The sequence below is a fragment of the Rhinolophus sinicus genome, linkage group LG06 (genome assembly GCF_036562045.2).
Source record: "Rhinolophus sinicus isolate RSC01 linkage group LG06, ASM3656204v1, whole genome shotgun sequence".
NCBI classification, from domain to species: domain Eukaryota; kingdom Metazoa; phylum Chordata; class Mammalia; order Chiroptera; family Rhinolophidae; genus Rhinolophus; species Rhinolophus sinicus.
The window spans coordinates 7,533,078-7,559,838 of NC_133756.1; the positions used below are offsets into that span (position 1 = coordinate 7,533,078).

General features: G+C 58.7%; 3 protein-coding genes across 10 annotated transcripts in view; 2 read left to right on the top strand and 1 right to left on the bottom strand.

Moving 5' to 3' along the window:
• Window positions 1-53: 53 nt before the first annotated feature.
• On the top strand, window positions 54-6,542 carry PEX10 (peroxisomal biogenesis factor 10). The gene is made up of 6 exons (XM_074334254.1): window positions 54-211; window positions 797-877; window positions 1,313-1,716; window positions 3,086-3,261; window positions 3,375-3,510; window positions 4,758-6,542. The coding sequence occupies exons 1-6, from the start codon at window positions 100-102 to the stop codon at window positions 4,824-4,826; spliced, it is 978 nt and encodes a 325-aa protein (XP_074190355.1). The 5' UTR covers window positions 54-99; the 3' UTR covers window positions 4,827-6,542.
• RER1 (retention in endoplasmic reticulum sorting receptor 1) lies at window positions 6,491-17,984 on the bottom strand. The gene is made up of 7 exons (XM_074334255.1): window positions 17,837-17,984; window positions 14,513-14,600; window positions 12,516-12,620; window positions 10,530-10,629; window positions 9,146-9,224; window positions 7,933-8,068; window positions 6,491-7,382 (listed from the first exon to the last, which is right to left on the bottom strand). The coding sequence occupies exons 2-7, from the start codon at window positions 14,591-14,593 to the stop codon at window positions 7,293-7,295; spliced, it is 591 nt and encodes a 196-aa protein (XP_074190356.1). The 5' UTR covers window positions 14,594-14,600; window positions 17,837-17,984; the 3' UTR covers window positions 6,491-7,292.
• A 133-nt stretch (window positions 17,985-18,117) lies between these two features.
• The window catches only part of MORN1 (MORN repeat containing 1), a 53,915-nt gene continuing 45,271 nt past the window's right edge, over window positions 18,118-26,761 (top strand). For 7 of the 8 annotated variants that reach the window (XM_019712058.2, XM_019712061.2, XM_019712059.2 and 4 more), the window contains exons 1-6: window positions 18,118-18,342; window positions 19,423-19,494; window positions 20,609-20,707; window positions 21,207-21,317; window positions 22,497-22,587; window positions 23,171-23,258. In XM_019712058.2, coding sequence (XP_019567617.2) covers window positions 18,267-18,342; window positions 19,423-19,494; window positions 20,609-20,707; window positions 21,207-21,317; window positions 22,497-22,587; window positions 23,171-23,258 — 537 coding nt within the window. In that variant the 5' untranslated portion in view covers window positions 18,118-18,266. Of the gene's footprint in view, window positions 18,754-19,422; window positions 19,495-20,608; window positions 20,708-21,206; window positions 21,318-22,496; window positions 22,588-23,170; window positions 23,259-26,761 lie in introns of all 8 variants that reach the window. The other variant, XM_074334249.1, reaches the window with a different exon arrangement.

The window sequence follows — 26,761 nt, forward strand, 5'->3', positions numbered from 1 at the left end:
CCCGCCCCGCGCGCCGTGACGCACAAGGTGTGCGCCGCACGCCGGGCCATCGTCATCAGGCACCGCCCGGTGGGCGTGGCTACCCGGGTCCCCGCGGCCATGGCTCCCGCGGCCGCCAGTCCCGCTGAGGTGGTTCGCGCGGCGCAGAAGGACGACTACTACCGCGGCGGGCTGCGGAGCGCGGCGGGCAGCGCCCTGCACAGCCTGGCGGGTGAGGCCGCGCGGGGCCGCGCGGGCGGAGTGCAGGTGGCCCAGGTGTGCGGGATGGCCCAGTGGGCGCCCACCCCGCCGTGGGGGAGCCGTGAGGACGGGCGGAGCGTCCGAGGGCGCTCCCTTCTGAGTGACCAGCGCAGCTGGAACGATGTGGCCCCGGGGGTGGCCCTGGGCGCGTCGCCGCGAGGTGACGGAGGAGCGCCCAGACCCCGCCCGCCCGGGCAGCGACCCCGGGACCCCTGCGCCGGGCCCTGCGCCGCTGAGACCTGCGCTGAGGAAGGGGCGGGGGCCGCGAGGGCTGCGCCCGACTCCCGGGCCGGGGGGGGCCCGGTGCTGGGAGAGCGGTGAGGGTGCGGGCACGGGGCGGCTTCCGGAGACGGCGCTGAAGCTCCGCGCGGGAGACGAACGCGACAGAACAAAGCGTGTCCTGCACTTACGTTACAAAATAACGTGGCAGAGAGGACAGTGTGGTCGAGGACAGTCTCAACTTCGGGCCTTGGCAGCGGGAAGACGGGAGCACGTTACCCACCCTCCCACCCCGCTGGCCCCCACCCCACGGTCACGGTGCGGCCTCTCTTCCCAGGTGCGAAGACGTGGCTGGAGTGGAGGAAAGAGGTGGAGCTGCTGTCGGATGTAGCCTACTTTGGCCTCACCACACTCGCAGGTAGCACCCCTGTGGGACCGTGCGACCCAGGGCCTCGCAACGTGCAGCGAGCCCAGAGGACAGGAGGCCGCTGACAGCAGGGAGGAGCTCCTGGAGGGCTTCCCAGTGTCCCCGGACGGGGACGGCCTCAGAAGGAGAGGACGGAGCCCCTCCCCAGAGGGCAGGGCAGGCCAGGCTGAGCTGCAGCCGGGGCCTCTGCAAGCCGACATCACCTGTCATGTCTGTGCGCCTGGGCACCTTAGTCCTGGACCTTGCCCAGGATGCCATTGAGACCGGTTCTCAGTGGCCGAACCCCGGGGCCCAAGAGGGGTCCCTGCACTGGGCCCTGTTGCAGGGCCTGGCATCCTTTAGAGGAGCGGCAGGGACCCACTGCAGAGAGAAGGAGCTGGCTGGCGCCCCACCTCAGCCTCTCACATGGGTGTCCCTCACCTTCAGGCTACCAGACGCTCGGGGAGGAGTACGTTGGGGTCGTGCAGGTGGACCCATCCCGGACCCGCGTGCCGTCGAGGCTGCGCCGTGGTGCGCTGGTTGCGCTGCACAGCGTCCTGCCCTACGTGCTGGACAAGGCCCTGCTGCACCTGGAGCACGAGCTGCAGGCTGAGGGCGGGGCCCGGCCCTCGCAGGGCAGCTTGGCTCCCGGCGTGCGTGGCCGGTCGGGGACGAGGCGCTGGCTGCACCGGCGAGTGGCCACGCTGACAGAGCAGCAGAGAAAGGTCACCCTGCGGGCTGTGCTGGCGTTCAGGTGGGGCCTGGGCTGCCTCCAGCGGCTCCATGTCGCCTGGTTCTACGTCCATGGAGCCTTCTACCACCTGGCCAAGCGGCTCACGGGTGTCACCTACGTAAGTGCAGATACCACTCACACTGCTCCATTTGGGTTCGTCCGCAAAGAGGTGGCTTTTCAGGGCCTCTGGGCTCACAGAGCTGCCGGCTGGGGCCACAGTTCTCAACCGGGCTTCGTTAGGTCACCTTTTGCTGACAGACCTAAGGAAGTCATTTCCACAAAGCATGCAGATAGGGCATGTGTCTTCCTGCAGCTACCCGTGCGGGCCACCGTGGGTGCCAGGCCTGGCGCCCTGCTCTTTACTCTGAGAATGGGTCTGTGGCCCAGGCTCCTGGGTGCCACGACTGCACCTTCCAGGATGCTTTGAGGGAGGGTCAGATGTAGGGACGTCTTCCCGAGGGTGACCCCAGGACCACATGGACCCCATCACTGCAGCATTCCCGCTAGTCCTGCCTGGTCTGCGCCCGCCCACTCTGCTGGACAGCCACTCACACCTCCTACCCTGGCTCTCAGCCGATGCCCTTGCTTCCAGATTCACCCAGAAAGCCTCCCTCCGGGCCCCACCTGCCAGAGTGTCCGCGTCCCCAGGTTGGCTCTCCTGGGTCGCTCTCAGCATCACGCTCCCTGTAAGAAAGGCCCACCCCACCCCTTCCTTGGCCTCCCCGGGCAGCGCTGTCCTGGGCACCTGCACCTCCCTTCTATTGGTCCTGTGTCGGTCCTCAGCGTGCTCACACACAGCGCTGACGGCTCGTCACCCTCGGTGTGTGTTAGAGCATTTGCTGAGCTGGAACTACGGGCTCAACCCAGTGGGCTGTTCCCCCTCCTGGGCCATCTGGGGCTGCCACGGGCTCTTCTGTACATGGGCACCCAGGGCCTGGCCATCTAGCTGCCCCCATTCCAAGCCAAGGGAAGGGAGACAGCAAGTAGAGAGCAACCAACTTCTCTTCAGGGATGTGGCCAGAAGCTGCACCCATTACTAGCTGCAGAAGAGGCTGGAACACAGTGTCACCTGGGTAGCATAGGTGGCTCCTGAAAAGCGGGGAGCTTCTGTTTCTCCAACAGAGGAATTGGTTCTCCTGCCCTGCTGGGAGCTCCTCAGGCCGGTTCCTTTCCTCTGAGAGGTGGGGCCCTGGGTGTCTCCCCACCCTGTCCTCACCTGCAGCCCCAGTGGACTCAGCATGAGCTCTGTGCACATCTTCCTGGCTCAGCACTTGGCTCCTGTCGGGAGTGAGGCCTGCACAGCATCCCTCAGCTGCCTACCCAGGCCCCCCTCACTCAGCTGGGGGCCCCATGGTTATGCTCTGTCCCCGTGGGCCAAGAGGACAGTTAGGCCTCATTGGATGGGGCACCCAAGTGCTGGGGGAAGCCTGCTGTCTGCAGTCTAGTGCCAGCTGATCACTTGGCTGTCCCCTCCACGCCCTTGACAGCTCGGCACCCGCCGCCCATCTGCAGAGGAGCCGCGGGCTCACGCCAGCTACCGGCTGCTGGGGTTCATCTCCCTGCTGCACCTGGCACTGACTGTGGGGCTGCAGCTCTACAGTCTGCGGCAGAGGCAGCGTGCCCGGCGGGAGTGGAAGCTGCACCGCGGCCTGTCTCAGCGCAGGTGTGCGGGGCTGGCACCATGGGAGGGGTCTCAGTTCGGTCTTGCCGCCTATGGGGACCAAGCACCCCTGTGCTCAGCGAGGCCTTTGCGGCTCAGCCTCCCATCCCCCGCAGGCCTCACACAGAAGAGAGAGCGGCTTCCAGGAAGGCCCTGTGCACCCTGTGCCTGGAGGAGCGCCGGCACTCAACAGCCACGCCCTGCGGCCACCTGTTCTGCTGGGAGTGCATCACCCAGTGGTGTGACACCAAGGTCAGCAACCTTGCTTCTGGAGCAGGCTCCGGGCAGGTGTGCCAGCCAGCCAGGCGGCTGCCACAGGCAGGAGCCTGCCTCTGAAACCTCTGGGGGCAGAGGGGGCATATTTTTAAATGCCTGGGTACGCCAGGTACAGGGCTATATCAGGCAAGGGCTGCCATGCATGGCCATGTTGACACTTTGCCAAAAGCAAGCTGGAGCGGCCCCTGGTGCCTGTGAGCGTCCTGGCAGGAATCCTGTTCCCGGGAGGCCCTGCTGGGCACCTCTGGCCCCACGCCACGCCTGGGAAGCCCTACCCTGCCCGCATGCCAGACCCTCCTCCAGCTGGATACACGCCGGCCCTGATTGCCCACGTTGGAACCCCCTGGGCGCAAAGCCATCTGCCCTGGCCTTTTGAGACCTCAGGGTGTTGGGGTGTACTGAGCCAAGTGGCTAGAGTGGGGCACACCGTGCCACCTCTCACCTCCAGCTGACTCCAGGGAGAGGTCTGCTTCCTGGGCCCCATGCGCCCACCCGTGCTGCCTCCGCTGGTGAGCTCAGCCCAAATCCAGCTTCTCTGGGGCTGGTGGGGGGGGGGAGGGCCACCCCGGCGAGGCTGGTAAACAGGGCCCTGGTGTTCACCTGGTTTCTTGCAGCATTTCAGGGCTCAGTGCTGTTTCTTACCTGAGGACGTCTGTGTCTCCATCAGGCAGTCCCCGCCTGGCTGCACCTGATCTAGACCCCGTGCCTGGGTCCCCGTCCCTGCCTTTCGGGGCCCTCAGGACAGGCGCTGCCTCCTCTCTGCATGGGCTCCAGGGGGGTGCCTAGCAGGCGAGGGTTTCAGCCCCAGCGCTCCTTAGGGGTGGGCCCGCGGGGCCTAAGGAGATGGGACACGGGATAGGCGTGTTCGTCTCAGAAGCTCCTGAGGGCCTCAGGTAGCCCCAGTCCAGCGGCTCCGAGACCCCTGTGGTCATCTGCATCCCACTCTCAACACAGTTGTTAGGAACAGCAGAGCCCCCTCACCTGGCCCAAGTCAGCCCTGGACAGGCTGGCCGTCTTCTCGGCCTAGTCACTGTTCCCTGCTCCCCTGCCTAACCGCCCAGGTTAAGGTCTTCGTTTCAGGTTTGTGACTTCTGAAGAAATGCGGGTTTTTTCCTGTCTTAGGTTGAACAGAGGACACCCCGTGTTACGGAGATGCTGGTGGGGAGGGCCTGTGGTGGTCTTGCAGGGGACACAGCCCATGTGACCTCTTCCTGCCCCCACAGACGGAGTGTCCCCTGTGCAGGGAGAAGTTTCCTCCCCAGAAGCTCGTCTACCTGCGGCACTTCCGGTGACCAGAGGACAGAGGGATCCCGGAGTCACGTAACGTCAGGAGAAAACTTGGTTCTCAAGGTTCACTTGACTAGTACAGAAACCATAAAATTCTCATACTTCGTATTTTCGTCGCATCAGATGCTATGCTAGCAGCTCAGGAGGACCCAGCCTGGGCAGCTGGGCTGAGGCCTCCAGGGCCAGGTTTGGGCAGGGGCTCCACCCAGCTCCGTCACCAGCCTGCGGACGGTGATGGCGAGACCCGGCCGGGGCCTACCCCCCACCCCCACAACCCCGTCACTGCAGGAACCTCCCTCCTCGGGGAAGGTTCTAGGTTTCTGTCCCCTTCCCCAAACCACACAGTTGAGAACTAATTTCAGGAACAGGCCGCACTTTATTCATTTATATGATCAGAAAATGAACCGATAGGAGGCAGATGGTAAGGGTTTGCCCTGAAAGGGCAAGTGTTGACTGAGCAGAGAACGCAGCTGCTTTTGGTGGTGAGGTCAATCGGCCAGCACCCACACCCCTGGACCTCGCCCGTCACCAGAGCTGCCTGCCGAGTGGCCAGGAGGAACCAAGGAGCTCTATTTCTAAGGTATTGGCATGTACCTCCTAATAATGTTTCAAGTGTGTCCCGTTTCAGAAAATGGAAGTCTGCGCCTGGGCCCAATGCCAGCCCTGAGGGTCTCCTCCCACTCGCCCGCCCAGGGCTCCTGGCGGGTAGAGCCAGCTGGAAGGACATGTTCCACCTTCCTAAGGCCCAACCCACAAACCATAGCAGAGTCCGGCAGGCTGGCTCCTCCATCAGGTCACCTGTGTGCAGCCTACTTCCTGCCACCTTTTTTGTTTTCAGGGTTTTAACACTCACTTGTAGCAGAGACAGGACATGGCCATAGGCGTCCTTAAGTAACAAATCTCACAAGTGCTGGGACATTGAGGACACCGTGAGGGTGAAGTGAAACTCGGGTTCCATGAAATTGGTGTCAAGTGCCCTCCCCGGGGGTGACCTCTGCTCTGGCTGTAACGTCCCCTCCGGGAGGGGTGCAACACAGACCTGTGACTTAGAAGGTGTCCAGGAATAGATACAGCTCGGTAGTGCCCATTAACAAAGGTCAGGGGCCGCTGCCAGCCATGCGCCGTGACCATGGCCGGACTGACAAGCACACCTCCAGACAAGGAGCCTCAAAGCCGGCCCCGCCGCTCCCGAAATGCTGCAGTCCTGCTCTGACCGAGTGCACACAGCTTCCCGCCAGGTACCTTAGGCCTGAGCATGTACTAGTTAAGCCGTGTGACAGGTGCAGCTGTCAAGAGTGCGGCCGTGTCAAGTGCCACAGTGCAATGGAAGCAGCGATGTGGACGTTCCTTCAAGTGTGAAGTTCAAAACCCACAATCAAGTAGACGAAGGTCTTCACGTGGCCTCTTAAAAGCCAGAGGAGCTCAATTCCAGATACGCAGAAATTGGCAAAACAAAAGGCACAGTCAACAGTTGTCTTAATACCTTGAGACGACGGGAAACAGTACCCAGGGTGACGAACGAACCCCCTCCAGACCCAGGACAAAAGAATGACTTCAGCATCTGCCCCAGTGACAGCCAGCCAGGGCCACATTCTGTCTGTCCTGTTGCTTTTGGCAGAAACAGTTCTGACGGGCAGTGGGCTGTAGTTTTAGATAAAGACTACACGAGAAAGGGGACACCATCTTTAATAAAGTTGGAATTAAAAAGTTACTTAGCAAAATGTTTACGAGTACTGGTTTTTCTCACATCAAAAAAGTTGACATGCGTGTCAGCTGTTTCCCTAGACGGTGAAAAGCACGGTAGACGCACAGAACTGGCTGCTCTTACCAGGCAGCTGTTTCTGTGAAGGGGCTGCTGCATGAAAACATTTAAGTTAATCAAAACAGCTCTGTTTATGAAAGAAATATGTCAAAATAATCTCAAACAATTAAAATATAATATATATTTATAATTCCAGGCCCGAAGCGGTCATGTAGTTCTTAACAAAGTTTTGAGTCACTATGATAGAGGCCGACCTGACACATCTCTGCTGAGATGAAATTGGGAAACTGGCATGAGGACCCCAGCACTTCTGGAAAGTCACCTTGGAAGCGTTATTCCTTCCAACACACGGGACTCAGGTGAGCATCACCCTCCAGCTGGGCGGCGTTCTGTGGGCATCCCTGGGAAGGCGGGGGCTGGGTCTTTCCACGCCCCCCCAACCCCGCCCAACTGTCCGCCCAGCCTGCGGCTCACTACAATTCTGTCCATTTCAACACCTGAATGTCACTGAAAAACAAATCAATGCAATGCAGTTTAAATGCCAGTTTCTTCAAGAACCTGATATTTCAGTTACAAATAAGTGAAGCTCCTTTTTTTAGAAAGAAAATCCGACCCCTGGTCATCAACTACTTTATGTGAAGGAGGAAGGCGGCGTTACAATGGCTCCAAGCCACCTCGGACTCCGAGGGCCGGTCGGCCTGCGCGGTGTCTAACTCGCGAAGGTCTTGCCCGCGTCCTCCTTCCCTTTGTACGTCCTCTTGCCATGCGTGAACGGGATGTACCGGTACTTAATCATGTGCTGGGGACAGACAGACACACTGGTTTCAGAATGGCTTCCCGATGGACCGTGCTCTCTACGCGTCAGGTGATGAAACTAGGACTCCAGCAATGAGCCTCCAGGCCCCACCGCAAAACTCTCCACTGTGCCGGCCGAGCCGGTGGGCGATTCCCAGGGTCCGGGAAAGGTCCCCTGCACGCAGGACGGGCCCCGGGATGAGGCCCCCTGACAAGCTGCTCGGTCGTGTCTGCCCAGGCCCGTTGTGGAGCGACATGGGCACAACCCGCTGTCCTTGTGCAGCCGGTCCTGACTGAGTGCCTCACAGGACGCCAAGCCCGGGAGAAGGGCACAGCCCCCAGAGCTCTCTGCCAAGGGCCCATTCCCTGACCCTGGGCTGTGGCACAGCTGTGTTGGCTGGCCTTGTGGAGAGAAGCGGGGCACCGAGTGCCCCTCCCGGGCCTGTACAGAGCTTCCTGCCACTCACTCCCTGTGCGGGTGGACGTGGCCGGCCCCACATCACCTCCCACATCCCCGGCCCAAGCCCGTGCCGCCCGGCCGTGCTGGTGCCCACCTTGATCTGCCTCTTCATGGTGATGCAGAAGAGCATGATGAAGTACATCACCAGGATGGGCCAGAACACGGGGACATTGAACGCCTCGAAGAACGTGCAGACCATGGCCACCAGGATGCCCTTGGTAGCCGCGTGCCTTGAAGGAAGGGGGGAAAGGTCAGGTCTGGCAGCTGCACAGCGTCTGCCCACACGGAGCGAGCTGGCCCTGCGAGCCTGGGATGTGTAACGTGCTACGTGCAACCACAAACAGCACGCTTTAGTCCCTTGAAAGCTCCTAGTTTTCTTCTAAAATGACAAAGTATAAAACGCTGGTGAAGAGGCACTGAGGCTGGCGGCTGGGGACAATTCAGGTGTATGCTCCGCCCAAGTCTCATGTCTGCAGCCTGGCCTGCCGTCTGGAATACACCCCTGTCCAGCCCCACACATCCTGGCCGCTCCCCGTGGAGCTAGGCAGCGTCCTGGGGACCAGGCAGCACCAGGCTTGCCCCCGCCCACCAGGCTCACAGCCCACGTGCTATCCTCCCTGGCTCCCCCCTTCCTACAGATCAGAGGCCGGCTTCCTGGGGGCTGCCAGGCCCCCCAGTCTCGCCTGCAGTTCTCGCCCATTCCCCAGACAAGCAGAGCACCGGCCAGGTCCCGCACGCAGCATCCCAAGTGCAAATAAGATGTGGCAGCTCGCTTCCTTCAGGTTTTGATCTGACAAATACAGGACCGACCAGGTCACAGAGCCCCATGCCACTGACAGTGGGGGGTCACCTGTGTCCACCTGTCACCCTTGTCATATCACACAGATGTCACTACCTTAGGAGGCCCAGGGGACAAGGCAACCCTCATCCCAGGACGCAGCACTTCAATGTCAGCAGCCGTCTCCGAGGTTGCGCCTGTCAGACACACTGGCGGGCAGAGAGCCACCTGTGCGTGTGCAGCAGCACTCCAGCGGCTGTCTGTGGGGCAGGGCCCGAGACTGGCCCGGTGGCTGGCCCTCCCAAGGCGAGGCTGCAACATACCCGGATGCCGCGCTCTCCTCCAGAGGCCCCAGGACCCACCGGCACCGTCAGGCCCTGCGAGGGTGGTGCTCGCTATCTGGGTGAGCCAATGTCCGTAACTCCCACTTCTCTACGAAATCTAACTTGCTAGCCAATGAGAACAAACACGGTCTGTTCGCAGTCTGATCTCCCAAACCCAAGGACAAGTACCAGAGGAATTAACTCACCAAAATTTAAACTCCGGAAGCCTCCGAATGAACGGCCGGAACTCTTCGTTCTGTTTCGTTGGTAGCGAGGGCCCGTCATCTGCAAGACAGAGCATCCATCAGAGGAAGCAGGTGTCATTCTTTGTTTCCATGACTACAGTTACAAGTTTCTCCCTAGCACTTCAGCACTAATGCATGAAATACAGATTTCTGTCATTTAACCAAAGACCAAAAGCCTCTTTAGCTGATTCAGAAATCAAGTCTTTGCTTTAGAAGATTCGTATGAGAATTCCTTTTTTAAAAGAACTGCTATACATTTCATAGGCTTGCATAAAGGTTCAACCACACACTGACTTTCAGGAACACACCAACTGCGCTACACAAAGGGCCGAAAGGAAACGAGCAAATATTTACACACACGCGTGGGGATGCACAGCCGGCTGGGTGTATCTGCTCGCTAACGCCTGGACTGCTGGGGACCAGTGCCCTCCCCCAAGCTGAGAACCAGGCCTGTCGGCGGAGGCTCACCCCCACCTCACCCCACCCCACCCCCCAAGACAGGTGCCTCCCATTACCGACAGGGCCTCTGAGTTGTTTTCTAGCCCTCCCAAAGGGCAACATTAAATGAAAGGGTTGTTTCCTTTAATGTTTTCATTCAATATTCCACAAAGCAAAATCATAGGCGTCTGGTCACAATTTGAAGTCTCAAGAAAATGACGAGCACTCAGAGCACCTCTCCCTAACGGGGATCCCATGGGCAGTGAGCTGCGCCTCGGCTTTCCCAACAGCGGCAGCAGACATCTGGAACAAATGAGTCATCATTTGTTCATGTGCCCACCTCACCCCAGGCTGGCCAGTCAGGCGTGGACTCAGGCCCTCTACCTGGCCCAGGTACGGCCAGGTGCGATGTGAAGCAACCCCACCATCCTGGGAAATCAGCGAGCACCACCCTGTACGGGGCTGACCATCAGCAAGCAGTCAGGGTCCCAGTGGCCATCAGTCAGCGAGCGGCCCACGGAAGCCTCTGGTCACCCTGGTTCCATGAGCAGGGGCCCAACTGCTGAGTGTGGAGACACCTGCAAGACAGGCCGGCTATCTGGGAAGGAGATATCCCAGCCCTGCTCCGCTCACTCTGCCATCTAACCCTGGACAAGTCACATGACTCTGTGTGCCTCGGTTTCCTCATCTGCATCTCAGAGAAGACAGAAGGAACGCCCACCTCACGTGTAAGAGGGTATAACGAGTCATTCTACAAACAAACTTCTCATAATCCCAAGTTCTAGGGACACTTTTGACACCAAGAGAACAGTATCAGTGTCTGGATTTCCAATGTTTCTAGCGACAATGGGGCAACCCCGTGACGTACACAAAATCACAACTCTCCCCAAACAAACAGCTACTCTACCTGAGTCTTCCATTAAGGAAGGGTCCACTTTTGGAGAAAGGAAAGCTATGAAAAGATTTAGGTGGTAGATTCCCAAGGCGTAGGTGACGATGTACCAACCCTGGAAGAGAAGAGCACAGGTCAGTGACACGCCAGCCACCCCACACCCTGAACCACGCCCATTCACAGCCCAGGACCTCGGCCCAGTTCTAACTGAACTCAGACCTGCACTGGTTCCCACGGCAGGGAACTTAATGACAAATGACAGCAAATTCAGGGACGTCCATGGTGATAGTTTGTCTCGAATTGCTCTGTGGATCTCGACAGTGTGGGCAAGCCAGGGGTGTCCCGTCAGATGCACCAAACACCTGAGGCCACCAGCTCCCCCAGGAATGCAGTAGAAAAGGAGGGATTCATAGCCCTGTGGCCGAGCTGCACCTCGGGGCTCCTTAGAGGCAGGGCGGCTGGGCCCTGAGTGACACTAGGGCACATGCCAGGTCCAGATGCCCGCCCTCAGCCAACGGCCATCTGAACGGGGACACCACTGCTTGAGAGGTGCTGGCTGACACCCCCCTGGGCCCGGAGCCTGCGACCACACTTGCCGGGGCTGTTCCTAACCTCCCCCCGAGAAGATGCCCAGGGCCAGAATGGGAGGCAGTCCAAATGAGTTAAACGTGCTTTGCGGTCAGCCCTGGAGCGCGAGGCCACGGCCAGGCAGGTGTGCCCACGCCAAAGCAGGACTCACTGTGCTTCCGTTTCACATGCCTAACAATTTCCACGCAAACAGTGAGATCTTTGTCGTAAAACTTCTCAAGTCAGAAAACTGACACTGGACTGCAGAGTCCATTTTCTGCTCACACAGCTTTGGGGCACAGGGCCAAGCCTGAGGGGCACTACGTGAGCTGTGAGGTTGGTTTAGAACCAACTTCCCTGTGAGACGCACCCACCCCCGCTGGAACTCCCTGAATCAAGATTTCTAGGTCATTCTTTCCATTACAGAATAGACCAAGTTCCGATTTAAAAAAAAAAACTAAATTCAACATGAATTTTAGGTGGCCTGTGGACCAATGCAGCCACAGTAACCGAGAGAATGGCCCCAGTGCCCCCACGGGACCGTGCTGCGGTTCCGCAGGGACAGGACCACCATGCAAACATCCAAGAACACGTTTTTGCCTTTCGTTTAAGAGACCGTCCCACGTACTGACACATAGGAGCGTCCAGTAACACAGGTGTCCATCTAGGGACCACGTCTTCCTCGATCTTGGAAAGACCTGGAAGGAAGGTGTTTGCTGTAAATGAGGAAACATCATTCCCAGCTCCAGAGGAGGAAAAATCCTGAACAACGCCTTCAAACCTGCCTTCCTCTGGACACAAGGAAATATCACGACCTCCTCTCAAGAGAACGTGCATCTAGAAACCAGGTGGTCCCAGAGAGTAAGTGCACCCCAAGTGTTAAGTCAGAGAAGGTGTCCCCTGACCCAAATAGAAGCCCCTCACAACTACCCCAGGCCTGGCCCCTGGCCTCGCACTTGGCTGGACCACCTGCACGCCCCTCCTGGGCCTCATAAAACATGTGCCTCAAACAGCTACATCCGCAGGAGCCAGCACCGCTCGTGGCACCCAGGGAATTAGGTGACTGGTCCAGAAGGTTACTAGGTCCCCAGAGCAGGAGTCCCCAGGTGGGGGAGGGAGCACCAGAGGGTCCACTGTCCAGACCAGGAAAGTGGGGAGCAGGAGGGAGGGGTGTTGTCAGTTTCAGGGGCCTCAGACTGCCACTGAGGCTGTCCTGGGAATAGTGTGACAAATGCAGGATGAACTATAAATGATCCTGGTTGAAAAGACAGTCACAGAAATTTTTCTTATGTTTGGTGCTTAACTGAAAGTGATTAGAGACCAGTTCCGTCACCATAAACCCACCTAATCCAGACATGGAAGCAAAAACCAACATCCCAACCAACACCACATTCGGATACGGTGGAGACGCCGAGTCTCATCACAGCCACCTACCTGCAACAGGTAGACCCGAATCATGTAGACAAAACTCAGGCCCAGCGTCACCACCCATCGCACAGCGGTGTACGGTGTGGACTTGTCTAGCCAGGACTGATAGATCTAGAACAACAAGAGTGCACGCACGTCACAGACCCCGCAGCTCCTACGCAAAGTGCACTTCCTGCTTCAGAATGGAAGTCAGCAGCCGAGGCCTGGACGATCGATGGATCCCCAGCTGATGCGCAGTCATTCCTGAGGCAGGTCCATCCCTTAATGCTCTGTCACAGCGGATGGTCCTGGGCAGCAGCCCGAGGGCTCATCATGCGGACAGGAGAGGACCTCCCGAGGCAGGAGAACGGGAGCCACCTACACACAGGACTCTGCCCCAGGCCTGTCCCAAAGCCCGGAGCTGGCCTGGCCCCGGCAGCACGGAGCCTGAGTTTCCTGAGGGCGCCTTAGTTTTACACACATCCACATGAGCGTGTGCATATGCAATTGTACACGTGTTGCCTAACGTTACTTCTGAAATTGTTTAAGTTTTAATTATAGAAACTTTCCACCAGTCATAAAAGTAAAGAGAGTAACAAACTGGTAGTTACAAAACAGTCCCTGGACGTAAGTACAGCACAGGGCTATTGTATGGGGCCAGGTGGGGACTAGACGTATTGCGCGATCACTTCGTAAATTTAAAATGCCTAACTTGGCTGGCCCGGTGGCTCAGGTGGTTAGAGCTCCGTGCTCCTAACTCCGAAGGCTGCTGGTTCGATTCCCACATGGGCCAGTGGGCTCTCAACCACAAGGTTGCCAGTTCAACTCCTCGAGTCCCACAAGGGATGGTGGGCTCTGCCCCCTGCAACTAAGATTGAACACGGCACCTTGAGCTGAGCTGCCTCCCGGATGGCTCAGTTGGTTGGAGCACGGGCTCTCAACCACAAGGTTGCCAGTTCAATTCCTCGACTCCCGCAAGGGATGGTGGGCAGCGCCACCTGCAACTAAAATTGAACACGGCACCTTGATGGCTCAGTTGATGGCTCAGTTGGTTGGAGCTCATTCTCTCAACCACAAGGTTGCCAGTTCAACTCCTCGACTCCCGCAAGGGATGGTGGGCTGCGCCCCCTGCAACTAGTAATGGCAACTGGACCTGGATCTGAGCTGCGCCCTCCACAACTAAGACTGAAAGGACAACTTGACTTGGAAAAAAGTCCTGGAAGTACACACTGTTCCCCAATAAAGTCCTGTTCCCCTCCCCCAATAAAATCTTTTTTTTAAAAAAAAAGCCTAACTCTACGCTGTACGCCTGAAAGTAACATAATATGGAAGGTCAACAGTAATTGATAAGTGTGAAAAAAAATACATGTTTTTACTCGAAATTAAAGAGAATACTGAGCCCACACAAACCCATCCCCCACCCAGCTTCAATAATTCTCAAGTTTTCCTTTTTTTTGTTTTTCAATTTTAAAAACGGGTACATTTTCATTCTGAGCCCGAACACCAGCACCACGTGCAGCTTGTTCGCTGAAGGAGGCTTCTCGCCCGACGACGGAAACTCACAGTGTCTGCGTATCGTGTCCGGTACGGCTGGCGGCTGCAGGCCTTGCCACAGCCCACAAGCTAGATCAACAACCGTGTGCAGACCCGGGCAGGGGTGTGAGGGTCCCTCTCCCCTGACCATGTGAACGTGGACATGGGTGGCCGGGAGAGGGGACGGCTATCGCTGAGAAGGGGCCACCTCCCTATCTGTACCACCCGGGAGCTAAGAATGGTTTTCACACTTAAGGTTGAAAAACCACCCAAGAAACAAGTACATGGCAGAGACCGTATGTGGCCGCAAGGCCTAACCCACTCATGTCTGGCCCTTTGCAGAAGACACGAGCATGTGTTCACGGCAGAGGGAGAGTGTAAACGGCGCTCTGTGTGCCAGGAACTCTGCACACTGATGCCCTGCAGGGAAATGTCCCAGGGTCAACCATTTCTTGTGCAAATATTCACAGAGTGCACACACAACAACCCACCTGTCCAAGTCTGCTGAAGAATCTGTAGACCACAGAGGGCTTCCCATGGACGGAGTCTCCAATGCTGTCCCCTTCGGACATTCTGTACCTGAGGACATCACAAAACACTTCTGAATTAAATAAAATGCATTCAAGGACTTGATCGCTTTTCACCGATTTTCACCACTACTACCAAGCAGGTTTATTCAGTATTCAACATTTCACCCACACCATTTCCTTCTTCTGTCTGCCTCTACCATGAGTCGTCCTGGAAAAAGAAACAAGCTGGCGACACGCTTTGGTGGAAAGCCAGGAAGGCACGTGACATGCAAAGCAGCCCAGGGTGACTTCCATTTCTGCTACCGCCACCTGGGTCACATCCCTCCCATGACTGTGGAGTCTGGGGGCCCGCCACAGCATGGGCTGCTGCCCCCATATGCCTCCCCGAGCTCCCCAGTACTGCCTCCCGTGCATTCCTGGGACTCCCTCAGCACCCCCCTTCTCTAGGCCCTGCCCTGGTCTCCGCCAGCAGCCAGCTGTGCATCTCCTGGTCCCATAAGGGCCAGGTCCTCCACTCCACCAAGAGGAGAATATCACATCAATTCTTGGGTAGTCACCCGTCTGTGTCCCAGTTCCTTATCTGTAGTGGAGGTAACCCCATCTGCTCGTAACTATTTCAACATGCTGCTGTGACTCCCTGAGGAATTAACCTGTGCGAACCCAGACGACCAAGAGAAGCGGGTGTCATCACCCATTTTACTAAGGAAGACCGAGTCTTCAACAATTGAAGCCACTTGCCCAAGGTCAGGGGCGACCAGAGCCTAGCCTGACCTCAGCTTCTGCAACCAAGCAGGCCGCTGCCCAAACCTCAGGATGAGAAGGACCCACAGGACCAGGGCGCCTGCTGTCCCTAAGTTGGTGAAAGAAGGTGCCAGGGCAAAGCTCACTGCTGCCCCCAACCTGCGGATGGTATCTCCCCAGTCAGCTGCCACATGGGGCTGGGGACCAGAAGCTGACTCTGACCGAGCCTGTTTTCAAGGCCTCAGAGCTGTGTGGCCGCAGGGTCTCAGTTTCCTCATCTGGAAAATGGGCTCGCTGACACAGCAGCCCTTGCCACTCACAGACAGAAAACCTGGGCTCACAACAGCTCCAGTCACCACGTCAGTGCGCCTGTCCACAGCGGGGCTCTTTTTGAGAATGTGGTCCTGGGTCTCAAAAGGAAATACTTTCCAATCACACACCTTAAACAGGAAAATAACCTGAGCAGCCACACCACCAAGTTGGCGTCGACTGTGATCCCATGACACCATTTCCTGGAGCCATCGAGTAGATGTGGCAGAGTTCCAGGAAGTGTCCAGGAGACCAAGAAATGCCCTTTGCTCTCGTGGGACACACGTCAACCAGAGACACACGACTGCACTGCACAGATGAATGATGCCTCCTCTACCCCCCGTCTTTTCGGGAGGTGCAGCTTTACATTCAGTTGGGGAGAATTCTGTATTTTAAAAGGAGCTACACTAGAACTCATTACCTATGAGGTCCGGCCCCCAGTTTAAGCCAAAGCCAGGGCAGCAGAAAGCTGTATCAGTAATCTTCTTTATCCTATGGTTCCTTGCAAATTTTATTTCACTTTTTTATGACAAACGTGTACCATTCAAACACTTTTCCTTAAATCCAAGCAATAAGAGTAATTGCTACAGAGAAAATACCTGGCTATCCTTTAAAGTATGCACTCTTAAGAAGAAATTGTTCTTTCAACGGCATGTGGGGAAAACCTTTCAAAAACACAGTAGGCAATTTCAGATTCTCTCACCAACAATGTACCTATTAAAACACGGCCCTACACCCTGACTGCACTCACTGTCAACCAGCTAACAACATTATGTGAACTTTGGAGTCAAACAGCCTGCTTCCAGCGTCCAGTTCTTGTCCCTTCCTGGCAGTAAGACCCTGGCGACCGTTTCAGCACCCCTCATTCCAATCTGTGAAATGCGGCGACAGCACCTTAGTGCCTTCCTCCAGGGGTTCTTGTGGGGGTTGCCTGGCCTGGCCTTCAGAGCCGGCCACCCTCCACACGGCAGGCTTGTTCCTGGACCAGACCTGGTCCTCACGATGCAGCATTGGCTGCACGCCTCTTTCCTCTGCTCACTTTAAAGGCCTCCACAACCACCCAGTCCCTAGGGTAACACCACCCTGTTTTTATTTTGTGTAAGAATCACTTTCTTATTTCTCCACTAGAGTTCAAGCTCCTTGAGGGGTGCACCTTGTCGGGTCCCCCGCTGGGCCCTACCTAGGAAGGCCTGTTACATAGCAAGCAGTCGGTATCAGTTGAACTCAGCTGCTTCATTCTCAGTTACAAAGAAAACAAAGTAAAAAGCAAGACAAAACCATCCCAAGCAGAGACAGAGGATAAGCCTGAAACTGCCCGCAGCCTGTCTGCGTGCCTAGTCCCAGGGCAGCTACTTGCACCTGTTTCTGGAGGTGGTCCTCTCCCCTCAAGTGAGCCCTGCAATACAGGATGGCGTCCTTCTGCCGGGCATGCAGCGTTACAGCCAGCTCGGCTCCCCTACCTTTCTCTTCACCTGCCCGCCCCTCACTCCTCCTGGGTCCCGTGCATGACACTGTCACACGCCCGCAACCTCTGGTGCTGTTCCCTCCCCGGAATGCCCTTCCAGACCTCACCTGCTCGTCTTGGCGAGGCCGCATTCCTCCGCGCTCCTCCCTCCCGGGGCGTGACCGCCTTCGATGTCTCCACCTGGCCCTAAGCACTCGGCACCTGACTGCGCTCGCCTCCTACACTCGACGGGATCCGAGCCCCCATCACTGAGGACCCTCTATTCATCCCGGGGGTTCCATCTTACATGTCACTGTGAAGTGCAACATCGACCCAACTCAGCAGAACGCGCGTCCGGAAAACTTCTAGGGCCAACAGGCCGCCTCTTAAGACACAAGGAAACCGAGCCCGCAGGTCCCGCCGGCGAGGGCGGCCCTGGGCTGAGACCCGGGCGGGAGCCCCCGTCGGCCCGCAGAACTTGCGACTCTGCCACCTGAGCGTGCACTGTTGCCACGATGTCATCGTGAGGAACCCACTGCACCCTGACGCCGTCCTACCCAAGCCCTACGGACAAGCCCGGGTAACCGGAGAGGAACGGAGGAGGGAGGCCATGACCACACCACGCGGGGGCGGACAGCGGACCCCTCGCAGGACTCGCCACCCGGCCGGACGGGGCCCAGCACTGCGCCGACCCCGTCCATCCCGCCCCGCCTATCTCGGCCCGCGCCCCCGACCCCCACCCGGATCCCGCCGATGCCGGCCCCTGCCACCCGCCCGCCGCCCGCCCGTACCTTGCGGCTCTGCTGCGGCCGAGCGCGGTCTCCAAGAGCCGCGGGAAGGAAGACGCGGGCGGGGTCCGCGCCGGCGCTTCGCTCGGTCCGGGAACAGGCAGCCGAGCACTTCCGCTCCGTACTGCGCGGCGCCGCCTCCGGGCCTCCAATATGGCCGCCGGGGCGGAGCCAAGAGCCTCCAACCATTTCCGCTTCCGGTATCGGCGCCCAGTCCGTTGGCGGGGCGGTCCTCTCGGCGGAAGGGTCGTAAGCGGCGGAAACACGCCATGCCGCGCAGGCGCAGGCGCGTTCTTTGGCTCCCGGCCCGGACTGCTCCGCTCCAGAGATTGTTATCGCCCAGAAACTGAGCCCCCAGGACCACGCCCCTAGCGACCAACGAGCCAATGGGGGAGGGCTTTGCTTGTTGCTAAGGGAAACCTCTAGAAGCAAGATGGCAGCCGCCAGCCAGAGAAGCCCAACCTCCCGCCTGCAGCGCCGGGACTCGCAGGGGCGACCGCCGCAGGACGGTAATGGCTGCAGGCCCTGCAGGGCCACGGGGCGAGCGGCCGACTGCCCTGCACCCTACCGGGCCTCCGTGGGGGTAGGAGGGAGGCAGGCAGAGTCCCGGAGCCGGTTGCGGAACCTGCGGCCCGGATCCCAGCGGGGCTACCCACGCGCGTCTCCAGGAGCCCGAGCTGGCACCCCCGGAGGCCTCGTCGCCCCGGATCCTGGAAGGGGCGCGCTTCCGTGTCGCCGGTGCTCCGCGGGGTGGGCGGGGTTCGTGGGGCCTGGAGACCGGGCCCGGAGAAACCCGACCTGGACGCGCGGTTCAGAGGAGATTTGATAGGAGCCGTTCTTAGAATCAAAGAAAAGGGACCGGAGTGAACTCCGAGTCCACGCCACTATCTTCGGGTGGAAGCTGATCCTCTTTACGTCTGGTAACGCCCACACTGCTTTATAACCGCTACCCCCAAGTTGTGCCTTGAAAACACGGGGGCTGCTGGGGAGGGGGCCCTGTCCTTGGGGGATGGTGCGCTCAGCAGCTGAATGGCCAGAGAGGGAGCTGGGCAGGCCCTCCTTGGATGCAAGGTGGGTTTTGACCTGAGGGGACAGGAGCCGCGGGAAAGGGTCCCTACAGAGAATTGGCAGGGCCAGCTGCTTCCCACACTGTGCCCTCACCTTCTTCTGGCTAAGTAGGCTCAGCTCAAATGTCCCCTCTTCGGGAAGGGTCCCGACCCTCCCATCAACCCCTTCACAGCCCCCACACCTCTCAAGGACCCAGCACTCACGTGTTCTAGCCCCCCTCCCACTGGGCCTGCTGCTCTGCCCTGAGTGAGCAGGTGATACGGGTGTTTGGTGCATAATGGAGTGAAGAAGTGGATGCATGGACGGTAAACAGAAAAGGTCCTGACCCCCAGACTGAACCTCTGGGCAGCAGTACTGGGGAGTTCCCAGGAGGTGAAGTACTCACACACCTTGAGAGCCCCCCAAGGGGGCTGCACACTGTCCTGTAGTGCCCCCAGGCTGTGCCACACCTGGGTGTTTGTTGGACGTCAGTCAGGTCGCCTGTGTCACGTGCTCACCTGTGTCTTCTTTTCAATACTCAGGTTACGGTGTCTACACATACCCGAATTCTTTCTTTCGATATGAAGGGGAATGGAGAGGAGGAAAGACACACGGTAAGAAACATCTGTGGTCTCTTCCTGCAGCCGCCACCTCACAAGTGGCATTTCCTCAGGGAGCTTGGGGTGGGCAGGTGGCAGCAGTGCCAGCCACACTGGGCCCTCGTGCTCTCACTGTTGGCGAGGAAAGGCCATTTCCTGTGGCACTGGGGCTCGCGGAACACGACGCCCTTATGCTGCCCTGGTGGCCGGTAGCATGGCTAGGCAGAGGCACCGGGGATGCAGAAGACCCCTCAGCCTGCACCCTTCTCACGGGCAGGGGCAGCTACGAGTTGGAAACCCTCTGTGGAGTTAGTTCGTCTTTGCCAAAGTGGAAATAAAGGCAGTTGCCTTTATGGTTTATTTCTAATGATAAAGAGCTTACCTGCTTTTGCAGAAAGTCACAACCACAGAGGAAAGTCCCAGCGGCTGTCACCAGGAGGCCTGGCTGGAGGCAGGGCCCAGACTCCCACAGCTCTGCTCACAGTTTTATGTCTGTTTGGGGTTCTCCCTGTTCACATCCTCGGCCTGTTTTTCTGCTAGAGAATCGGTCTTTTGGTAATTTCTCATATGAGCTCTTGTTGTATCTGTTGGCCGCCCATATTTTCCATATTTTTAAACTTTTGACTTTCATTGTAGTGTTTTTACCACATGGACATTTCTCACTTTTGTGCTGAAATCTCTGACTCGTTCTCCAGGCCAGGCTTGAGGCTCGTATCTGAGACTCTTGTCAAGAGCTTGGCCCAAAACATTGGGTCCGCTGTTTTTAAATGTATTCTTCAGTGTCACCCTGTGTCCACAGACGCTCTCATTCTGCCCCTGCGTGGACAGAGGTGAAGTGGCCGTAGTGTTCTCTGCCCCTCACCCCTCCACCCAGAAAGTTTGGGGGCGGGGTCTGTTCTGTGCTTTCGGTGGCTCTGCAGTTATTTTCTGGGCAGGACAGCAGGATGCTTGCTCACATGCCAGGAATGTTTTTATTGATAAATGTGTATGCAGGTGAGTTTGCAGAGAGCAGTGTTGGGCAAGAGATGGAGCCACACACAAGCTGAGTCCTTCGAAGCCTGGCCACGTACGGGCACCAGCAGTCACTCCCCACCGCTGTCTGACTTCACGTTACGATTTCTTTTACCAGGTCGTGGGAAGCTGCTATTTAAAGATGGAAGTTATTATGAAGGTGAATTTGTGGATGGAGAGATCATGGGAGAAGGCTGCCGACTCTGGGTCTCGTCAGGTTAGCTGTGGAGTCGGCGGCGGGCACGCTGACTCCTTTCTCGTAAACCATCTCTGGTGTAAGGTGGTCCCTTCATTCTGGATGCAGAAGGTGCCTCCATCTGTAAAGTAGGGACCCCTGGTTTCCGAGTTATCTTCTAACAGCAGTGTGCCATCCTGTAGCAGGACGACTGCTGTGCTGCCCACTGCTTGGCCAGGGGCTGTCTCCAGACCCTCTGACCCTTACAGGCAAGCGTGGTGGTCAGTGCTCAGTGGAAGAAGGCACACCCATGGGCTTTGGGGCATGACGATGCCCACAGAGGGTCAGCGGAGGGTGCCCACCTGCCGTGTTTCTCATGAGCCAGAGTCAGAAATGAGATAACGAGCCTCATCTGTTCTGAAGTGGCACCTGCTGCCACCGTTGCTTAAGGGACTGGCAGGAACTAACTGTGGTCCCGCAGGGGACATGGCAGACAGCTCTGTCCCTGAATGTCCATCTCTCCTCGCTTTGTCCACCCCAGGGAACACCTATTCTGGACAGTTTGTTTTGGGAGAGCCTCAAGGCCATGGCACCATGAAGTACAAAGCTGGCGGATGTTACGAAGGGGAGTTCTCCCGCGGCTTGAGAGAAGGTCTGATGTCCGCAACAACCCAGTGTTTGTCAGCCACGCGCCAGGCGCTATATGGGGCAGGACGCCTGGGGGTGCTGGATGCCAGCACATCTGCCTGGTACCAGATTCGTGGGCTTGGGTAGACTCAGGGACCTGTCCATGAACAAGGAGGCTGGTGTCCACTCAGGTCCTGGAACCCCTGCCCGAGCCTGCCTGACTTTGGAGGTGGGGTGGGAGGTGACAGAATGCTCCTCTCTCCGCCCTCAGAGCTGTCTGCTGCAGTGCAGTGTGTGGGGCTGTGCCTGCAGCCTGGGTTATGCATCTGTTAGCTGCCACTGTGTGACAAGCCACCCAAATCCTACTGGCTCCAAACGACCACCATTTTATTATTTGCTCGCAACCCCAGGGTCAGTGGTTGGGCCTGGGCTCAGCTGGACAGGTCTTCCGACCACATGGCTGCAGTCACAGGGTCCTTGCTGCAGCATCAGGGCTCCCAGGGACCAGCAGCACACACCCTGTTGGGGCCTCAGCTCAGTCACGTCCCCCTCCTTCTGCTGAGAGGAGTCCGGAGTCCACACGTGCGGCAGGCGGACTCTGCTCCAGGAGGGCGGGGCAGGCAGTCAGCTGGGCCCCACAGCCAATGTGCTCACGGTCCTGGAAGAGCAGCCACCCAGAGGCAGCAGAGCAGTCACAGCACAGCCGAGTGGGGCTGTGGCTTCTCTCCTTCTGTCCAGCGCCTGCCCACAGAAGAAGGAGGAAAGCCCTCATACTTGCAAACTGTCCAGAACCAGAAAATCCCAAACACACGCTGCAGGCGTGTTGTCACACGTGTCTCCTCTGCCTTCAGACCCAGGCCGGCCCCGCACAGCCGTAAATAAACTCCTGTCAAACAGATCTTGGCTGGTAGCAGCGCTGCCCCAGCCAGACTCAAAGCCCTTCAGCCTCAGTGGGGGGGTGGAGGGACCCCTCTGGGGCAGCCCTCCCACCCTCACTCAGGACCTTTGAGAGACAGACCCCAGAGCCACTTTGACTGGTGTCGCAGTTGCTGGCGCTGTCCAAAGTCAAACTACCCCTTGGAAGGGTGGCCGGGGTGGGGAGGGTGCTGAGTCCCATGACCTGGGTGGTGACTGGGCCTCGTCCAGGGAGGGTCTGCCCAGCAGGAGGCCTGAGCTGACCCTGGCCTGTTGGCTCCTTCTCTAGGACATGGGTATCTGGTGGACCAGGATGGGCAAGTGTACCAGGGGTCGTTTCACAACAACAGGCGACATGGCCGAGGGCAGATGGCCTTTCAGTGAGTGTGCAGCCCCTGCGTCCTGTCACCCACCCCTAATATCCAGTCAGTAAAGTACGGCTGTGTTTGGTATGATTCTGCACTTTCTCCCTCGGTGGCTGGAATTGGTTGTTTTTATGTTTAGAGACAAACGTCGACCCTGCCCCCAATAAAATACCTCCCGGGAAGAATGGGAGGGTGGGGCTTGGGGTGCAGCCTACTGAGGCTTTCTTTCCTTCCGGCCGCAGGACTGGACATCAGGCCTCAAACTCCTGGGCCAGTTTCTTGTGCAAAATCCTGCCATTTGAATTTGTGGGTTTGCCCTCCCTTTTTCTTCTCCGTTGTTCTCCAAATCCTGCATACCTGGGGCTGGCGGCCGTGTCCTCGTCAGGGCCGGCGTTTGTCATCATGCCCCACCAAGCGCCCAGGCCGCCTGCCCCCTGCGCTGGCCCTGGCACGGCAGCAGCTTGCAGCCATCTGCTCAGGGCCTATTTCTGCCGCAGCCCGGTGGTGCGTGCTGAGCCCGGTCGGAGGGGCCGGTCTGAGTCAGTGCCACCACCTGGCTCTCCCCCGCCTGAGAGCAGCCTCTGCGTTTGTCCCTCAGGAACGGTGACAAGTATGATGGCGACTGGGTTCGGGACCAGCGTCAGGGGCACGGGGTGCTGTGGTGCGCAGACGGCTCCACCTATGAGGTAACTAACTGCGAGTTTCCTGGGGCCCAGGCAGGGGCCTGGCATTCTTGCGGGTACAGCTCGTGCCACTCTTCACCCTGCGAGGTAGGGATGGTGACAAATGGAGGCTTAAGGAGCTGGTTCCTGAACCACCCCCATGACCCTACACCCTCACCCGTGGGGGTGAGGTGCCTGCCACCTGGGGAAGCATTTCTGATGAGAAGTGCCGTTGGGCCCAGGTGCCCCCTTGGTGGCATGGGGGTGGTGGAGGTGCCCCATGTCCTTGCGGGCTCTGCACCCATCCTCCTCGTCACTGCAGCAGGTACTATCTCTAGGGTCTGGCAGAGGGTTTTAGGTGCTACACGTGGGTGAAGGGCGCATCGAAACCCTTTCAGGCCCCCAGAATCCATCAATTTTTCTTTTGCTGGACGCTGGTCTGTGTGTCAGCCAGCGAAGTGCAGCTGGTGGCCAGAGAGTGGCTGGGCAGCCCTCCCTGGAAGTCACCATGTGCGCGGAGATCTGAGTGCTGACAAGGAGCTGCCACGTGGAGACTGCAGGGAAGGGCATGCACGGGACTCTGAGGCGGGAGCCTGCATGGTGGGGGCTGGGCGGGAGGGCAGGACAAGGCAGGAGGTCCCCTGGGGTGACGCGTGGGCCCTGAAGCCACTGTGGGTTGGAGTTTTATTCTGAGCAGCAGAGCAAGTTGCAAGGAATTGTTGGTCTGACCTTTTGTTTGCGAGGCCCCTCTGGCTCTCACGTGGCGGGCACTGTGGTCAGCAGGAGGCGCTCGCGGCCTGTGTGGGTGGCTTGCAGCTAAAGTCACTGGACGTGCCGATGGAGTGGGTATCGAGTCCAAGGCCCAGGAGAGGCAAGGGGGCTCCTGAGCCAGGGGCAGGATCCAAGCAGGAGCACGAGCAGCACACCAGGACGCCACGTGGAAGCTGCTAGCTAGTGAAAGGTGGCGGCCCCTGAAATGGGTGAAAGCAGAAACACGGAGATAAGAAATGTGGAGTTGGCCCAGGAGACCCCGAAGATGGGGCCAGCTGCATCAGGGGCTGCTGCGCGTGGTGACAGTGCGGTGACAATGCAGTACAGGCAGCAGCAGGACGGTCCCATGCATCAGACCCTCCCGAGTGTCCTGGGGCACTTATGGGGAGAAAAGGACCCGCTGGGGTCTCCGAAGGCACAGCCAGTCAGCGAAGCCCATGGCGGCCCCAAAGGTCCCCGTGTCTCAAAGCCTCAGGGCTGAAACACGAAACTTAATTGTGTGGGTTGCAGAATTACGACGTCAGGTGAATTCACGTCCTTGCCCAGTTTCTTGGGTGAAAGCCAGAGCAAAGATTGGGAAGGATTGGGCCTTTGAGACGAGGGGAGAAAAGCCCAGCCTTTCCGCGACTCGGACCCGCGACTCGGCTGAGCTGGGGGGTGGCTGTAGCATGCTGGCCCCGTGCACAGGAAGCCACTGCGGGTGCAGAGAACCTCACCGAGGGCAACCCCTGCACCTGAGGAGCTCGGAGTGGACTCACTGGACCCGGGTCTGGCAGCAGCCTGTGTGGACAAAGCCCAGCGTGGCACCAGCTGGCAAACAGAAACCAGGATCTGGCACCACAGCGCAGAGCAGCAAAGGGTGGGCTTGGGGCTGACATGGTAAATCGGTGACGGGCGCAGGGCCCTCGTTGGGGTGGGAGCGCGCAGCCAGCTGGGCCGCAGGTGCGCAGAGCTTCCCAGCGTGCCGTCTGCCCTGCTGGTGGAACACAGTCCTGCTCAGTGAAACCACCACCAGGCCACTCCCGGGACGGCGAGCCCGTGCAGCCCGTTTCCTCAGGGTGCTCATGGGATTTCGCATCCACATTGCCACCACTCTGCGGACCTGGGCAGATGCAGTGGCGGCTCCTGAGCCGATTTGCAAATGCTGCCATGACACATCACAACTCCCAAGGGGGACGGCCGTCTGTCCTCATTGCACCAGCCTTTAGGGCACACTGTGGGCACCACAAACTCCAGCGGCCACGTAAAGAACCCAGTCGGAACCTTCCTCCTCCCATCAGCCACCCCCACTATTCCCGGAGTCACCCCCACGAGTGTCCAAGCCACAGCTCGCGGGGCTGGGCTGACTGTGGGACCAGCTTTCTAATGTGCAGCACAGGCACCGGCCACTCGTCTCGTTAGGTTTCACATCCCCGGCTCTTCACATCATCGTCTCCCAACGCCCAAAGGGAATTGAAGAAACTGAGGCACAGAGGAGTCCTCCCAAACCAGGAGTGGCAGGGCAGGGCCGGCAGCTTCTGGTCCCTCCAGAGAATTACGAAAGGCTTTGCCCCCAGCACCTGGCTGTGACCCGAGGCCCTGAGTGCTGCCGGCCGGACACACCGTCCCCGGGTCGTGTTGGTGGCCCAGTGGGAGCACTGCCCTTCAGTGTCCCGTGTGGACAGCCCCAGGCCTCTGTCTCGGGCGCTTGAGTCCCTGTCAACACAGGTGGGAAGGACAGGACGCCGCTGTCACCAGCAGGACAGGTGGTGACCAGAAGACCTGAGCCTGGCACACAGTCCCAAAGCCCCACCCCCGGAGGCTAGTCTGTGCCTCGGCCCCCTGGCCACCTCCAGGGGTGGCCCACGGGGCATCAGTGTTCCCAGCACTTTGAGGCCCTGCTCGGGCCTCCCCTGCTAATCGTGGCTCAGTTGAGGGGCTGGGGCCGTTGGGAGTGCACTCCACACGCCCGCCTGGCTGGGGCGCCCACCTCCTGTCGCCCGCCACCAGGGGGCAGCCCACCCCTGCCAGCAAGCCGTGGCTTCTACTTAAAGACAGGCTGCACTTGGGCTGGGGGACGCCCTAGCCCAGCTTGTGAGGAGGCGGCATTTGCCCTGACAGTGGCCCCGGGCCTCGGTGTCACAGGCCACACTGTCCCTCTTGGCACAGAAGCCTAGTCTTCCGAGTCACGTTTCTGGGGATTCAAGCCCTGTCTGCCTGTGTTTCACACAGCTTGCGATGCCCCCACCTTTCAGAGATTCACACGCAGATGACCTGGCTGTGACCCGAGGCCCTGAGTGCTGCTGGCCGGACACACCATCCCCAGGTCGTGTTGGTGGCCCAGTGGGAGCACTGCCCTTCAGTGTCCCGTGTGGACAGCCCCAGGCCTCTGTCTCGGGCGCTTGAGTCCCTGTCAGCACAGGTGGGAAGGACTGAGGATGCCGCTGTCACCAGCAGGACAGTCGGTGACCAGAAGACCTGAGCCTGGCACACAGCCCCAAAGGGAAGGCCGGCTCTGGGGTCAGCTCCTGAACTCCGTCCACCTTTTAAAAAAGGCTTCTAGACGGGTGTGGACGCAGGGCGACAACCGACTTGTGCTCCAATCTCAGCGCAGGCCTTTCAGTGCTGTGGGGACGCCTCCTGGGCCCCACCTCCAGCCTCAGGTGTGGGGGTCACCTGAGAGCCATGGAGTCCCCAGAGGGAGTTAGGTGCCACACCCCAAGATACGTCTCCCCGAGGGCAGCTGTCCCTTAGGCTTCCCTACGCAAATATCTAGC